Genomic DNA, 4,945 nt, shown 5'->3' with positions numbered 1-4,945 from the left:
ACAATTTCTGATCTCCTGCAATGGTTTTGACTTAGAAAGTATAAATGAAAAATCATGGCATGATGCTTTTGTTAAGTTGTCTTTGAAAATATTATTTTTCTATTTCATAATGGGTTCCTACTTATCTCACAAGGAAACTTTTTTAGCAGAAAAGACAATAAACTAAGAAGGGGATGACTGAAGCCGATTCTTTTTGAGAATTTTCTTTGAAAATTAAGCATTTATTTCTAAAAAAGTGTAAAAATCTTACATTAGAATAGTACAATAATAATTGCCAGTCAAAATTTACAATACTCCTTGCAAAGAATACGCAGTAAGTACAAAATAAAAATTCCTCATGTCTATTATGATACAAAACACAGGTTAAAATAAGAAATGATAATTCTGACTTTTTTCCTTATGTAAACATGTTAATCATTTTTTTCTTTTCATGAAAAAGTACACCAGACAAGTGTTCTCAAATAAAAACTATTGCTTCTCTGGCATTCTTCGGGACTTTTACTATTTTTTGTATTAATCTTCTTTTGAACATTATCGATCTTTTTTTTTTTTTTTTCCTTTTAACGCCTGGACCTGAGACTCTCTAGACCTCAAAAAGGCTTAGGTTTTAAAAATTTTCCCAAAGTCAAGGAAGCCCCTTGTGCCTAGACAGGGCGGATCCCCACCAGCACCCTCTTCCTCCCCGCCCGGGGTTGGGGGGCTGCAGCATAGGGCGACTTTGCATAAATAAGAGGGACCTGCAGAGCAGAAAAGCGCGCCCTAGCAGTTGCCAGACAGTCTCATCTGAGAATCCAAAGCGGTGAAATGGGGGCGCGAGGTCGGGAAGGGCCGCGCCGGGAGGAGGGAACAAAACACAAAACCACCCAGATGAAAAAAGGAGCCGGGATTCCTACCTTCTCTTTCTCAAGCGCGCTAACATAGCGTTATTAACAATTTGAGATCCTAGCAGTAAAGTTCTCGACACTGGACAGGGCAGTCCCTTGGTGCAGAGTCCCCAGGGCGGCGGACGAGGAGACGGAGGAGGCGGCGGCGGCCGCGGCGGCCACGAGGGAACGGGTGAGCGCGGCGGCCGGTCCCACGGCCGCCTGAGCCGCGCAGCCGCCGCCGCCGCCGCCGCCGCCGCCGGACCCGGGCGCGGACGGTGTCCCGGGAGAGGGGGAGGGCGAGGCCTGCACGGCGACGGCGGCCTGCGCGGCGGCGGCGGCAGCGGCGGCGGGGCCCAGGCTGCCCCCGATGATGCTCTCGATGGAGAAGGGGGAGCGCGCCAGCGCCGAGGCGCCCGGGCCGCCCGCCTTGGCCGCCGAGGCCTGCAGGGGGCCGGGCAGGGTGGCGCCGAGCGGGTGAGGCCGGTAGCCGAAGGCGGTCCGGGCCAGCTCCGCGGCCGCGCCGTGAGGCGGCGGGGGCGGCGGGGGCGGCGGGGGCGAGTGCGGGTGGAAGGCTGCTGCGGCGGCGGCGGCCGCGGCGAAGAGGGCCGAGGGCGGCGCGTAGGGCGGCAGCTGCAGGCCGTAGCCGCAGCCGTAGGGGCCGTAGCCGTAAGCGTGCGGGGGCGGCGGGGGCGCCGGCGGGAAGAGCGCGGCGGCGGCGGCGGCGGCGGCTGGGTCCCCAGCGCTCCCCGCGCCCCCCGCGCTGCGCAGCAGCAGCGACTCGGCTGCGGCGGCGGCGTTGGGGGGGAGCAGCGGCTGCCGCTTGAAGCGCTTCCTCCGGCGCAGGAAGCTGCCGTTGTCGAACATGTCGGCGGACTCGGGGTCGAGCGTCCAGTAGTTGCCTTTGCCGGGGTTGCCGGGCTCGCGGGGGATCTTGACGAAGCAGTCGTTGAGCGAGAGGTTGTGGCGGATGCTGTTCTGCCAGGCGGGGAACTTCTCCCGGTAGTAGGGGAAGCGGCCGCTGATGAACTCGCAGATCTCGCTCAGCGTCAGCCGTTTCTTGGGGCTCTGCAGGATGGCCATGGTGATGAGCGCGATGTACGAGTAGGGCGGCTTCACCAGGGGGTTCTTGACGCCGCCGCCCGCGCTCACGCCGCCGCCCCCGCCGCCGCCCGCACCCGCGCTGCCGCCGCAGCCGGTCCCGGCCCCTGCCACCGGGGCTGGGCCCGGGGGCGCCGGCGAGCCCCCTGTCCGCGGGGCCAGCAGGATGTCATCGTCGTCGTCCTCCTCCTCCAGGTCCTCTAGCTCGTCTTCCCCGGCGTACGAGCGCCGCCGTCGCCGCCGCTGCGCGGGGACAGCCAGCCGGGACACGCCACCGCCGCCCTCGTCGTCGTCCTCCTCTTCCTCGTCGTCTTCGTCCTCGCCCTCCCCCACCACGTCGATGTCTGTCTCCTCGGCGAGGCCGGAGGCATCGGACATCTCCGTGCTCAGGGTCATAGCTGTGGCGCGGCGGCGGCGAGGTGGCCCATAGGGGCGCCGGGCTCCGGGCTCCCGCCGCGCCCCAGCCCAGGTCCCGGGCGGCTGGCCTGGCCTGGGGGCGCCACAATGGGGGGCGCCGCCGCTGCTCGGGCTGCGCAGCGGTGCCCGAGGCTTGCGCTGCGACTTTGTAACTCCTGCGCCGCCGCGGTAGCCCCAAAACCTCCGCGCTTGTTTGGCTCCGCGCGCACCCCGCCCGAGCGGGGGGCTTTATCTTCTTCCCTCCCAGCGGTCCTCGCCGGCTCAGTCGAGGAGGGGTGCTGGGGCTCCCGCGCGAGCAAGTCAGAGCGTCGGGCGCCCGGGAGGATGCGGGACGGTTGAGAGTCTAGGGACAGAGATCGGCGAGGAGAGGGCTGAGTCCAGGAGAGGGCGGACCTTTCCTCTGCTTATAGCAGAAGGAGGCCTGTCACATGGTGTGCACGTCAGAGCGCTACCGAGGCAAGGGAAAGGAAGCCTAGGAAAGCAGCCCCGCTCGGGAGAGAAAGTTCACCCAGAGGAGGGAGCAGCAACTGAGAAGAGGGGGGAGGAGATAGGACCCCACCATTCGTTACCAAAGGGGCTGAGACCTGAAGTACGCGCAGGCCCGCGGTGGTCTGACCAAGGGACGATGCAAGAGTTAAGAGTTCCCAGTCTCCTCTTCAATTAGCCCTCAACCCAAACCTCAGCAGCACTCCCGGGACGCGACGGTTTGACCACTCGATGGCCTATCGGAGCCGTCCAGCCAGGAGATAACCACCCCGTCGTCTGAGGTGGTCCCCAGGGAACGGCCCTGAGGTCTGCTGCGTTGTTCCATATCCCCCAGATAGGGCGAGCGGCTCCCCACCGAATCTGATGAGAAACCCCCCAGTTTAAGCACAGTAATAATTGTTTATTGACCTTTTAACCTGTCCCCTTCGGTTCTTCTCCAAAGACGTTTGTTTTCCACCATCTGTTAATAAAAATGCTGTTAAGCTGGCGTTTTAGTCACTTATCTGCAACTGAATGCCCTAGAAACTTGACAGCTAAACTAAGCTGCTCTAATGAGAGGATCTGCCAAATTTCATGGAAATAAAGAAAGTAACCATTGAATGCAGAGAAGGAATAGAAATTTTTAGTGAAAACCCAAATACACACCAGAAAAATGCATCTAGGAACGACTTTTAAAAGTTCTTTCATAATGGGGTAAGGGATTCTATAGTTATCAGTAAGAGGAACGTTCTAATCAACACTCCACAGTAATCTCGAAATAAATTACTAAACGTGTACACATATCTCTACTCAGCCAGGCTTAATAATAGAAAATACAATGATAAAGACTTTCACACCAGCTTTAGAAAAAAAAATTTTTTTAATCCACTAAATATTTCCAATAGGTACTGGTGAGAAGAAACGAAATAATTTTTTAAAAGAAGATTCAAGTTCTGTTCAGCCCAATTTTCCTTTTCAGGTGACAAGGTAGTGGAAATATTTCAAATACGATGGTATTTTAAGTACACCTATCTTTGTCACCAGCTGATTTTATTTTGGCTAGTGGGAAAATCCTAATAGTTTGTGGAATTCATACATAGCCATACCTTTTGGACTTTTGCATTTCCTAAAACACTTTTATTTCAAAGTGGGGACCTTGCCTCAAAATTTTAGCTTCCTGATTAAAATGATCACTTGACAAGAACTGAGGATCAAAAATCAATGGCTTTGTGTAGGAACAATCATCAGCTGCCCTTGTGTATATCATATTATGGATCAAGCAGTTTTCACGTTTCCAAACGTTTCATTACTCCCCTTATCAATTACAGAGGCTCAAAAATACACTGTTACCCCACCTACGACTTATTTTTAAGTCAAGTTTTTGTTGCTCAGGACAGCTATCAACCAGTGATAGTTACAAATGACCCATAAAGTTCATCATAGATCTTTGGAAGATGTATGAGAACGTCTCAAAGTCCTAAATAATTTTTCATTGACTCTCGTTTGATACATGGCTGAACCATCTAATTATTGTAATGGGCTCAGCATTAACCTGAGCCAACATTAATCAGCACTATTAATCAGGCATTACATTGCTTTGTTGATGTAGCCAGGAGTCCTTACCAAGGAGTTCACTCTTACATTTGAAAGTTTAAGTTTTATAAGTACTCAGTCGTTATCTAAATAAACACCATGATTTTCGCTGCACTGAGGGTTGGTGTGTGGCGAAGTGTTCAAAGCTGAAACAGGAAGAATTTGTTCGCAGACCGTTAGTTACTTTAGATGATCAGTTACAGCCGTCGTTCCGTTCTGCTACCACCTCCGTGGACTTGTCTGACCAAGGAGGGCGGGGAGATTAACTTTGCAGTTCCGTGTGTAACCTTACCCGAAGGTCCTTCCCCAAAGGGTTAAGAGCTCATCCCTGAAAACCTTTGAAAAAACGTGGCAAGTTATCTTCTGGCCACTCCGGTGAAAGTGTTAGGATTTACTGGAGGTTAGAGCGGAATTTCAATCCAGGAGAAGCGCTGCAAGGATAGAGAGCGTTAACGGAGATTTGGGTGAGCTTTACTAAAGCCTCGTGTTTGTGCACGCCACTTGTT

The 4,945-nt window shown here is 54.0% G+C and overlaps 1 protein-coding gene across 1 annotated transcript; it reads right to left on the bottom strand.

Moving 5' to 3' along the window:
* Window positions 1–926: 926 nt before the first annotated feature.
* On the bottom strand, window positions 927–2,360 carry FOXD1 (forkhead box D1). Its single transcript, XM_060007011.1, has one exon. It carries the CDS (start codon window positions 2,358–2,360, stop codon window positions 927–929), a length of 1,434 nt encoding a protein of 477 aa, XP_059862994.1.
* Window positions 2,361–4,945: the final 2,585 nt, after the last annotated feature.

This window comes from Delphinus delphis, chromosome 3 (genome assembly GCF_949987515.2).
Source record: "Delphinus delphis chromosome 3, mDelDel1.2, whole genome shotgun sequence".
In the NCBI taxonomy this organism is placed as follows: Eukaryota; Metazoa; Chordata; class Mammalia; order Artiodactyla; family Delphinidae; genus Delphinus; species Delphinus delphis.
This window is presented reverse-complemented; position numbering and strand designations above follow the sequence as displayed.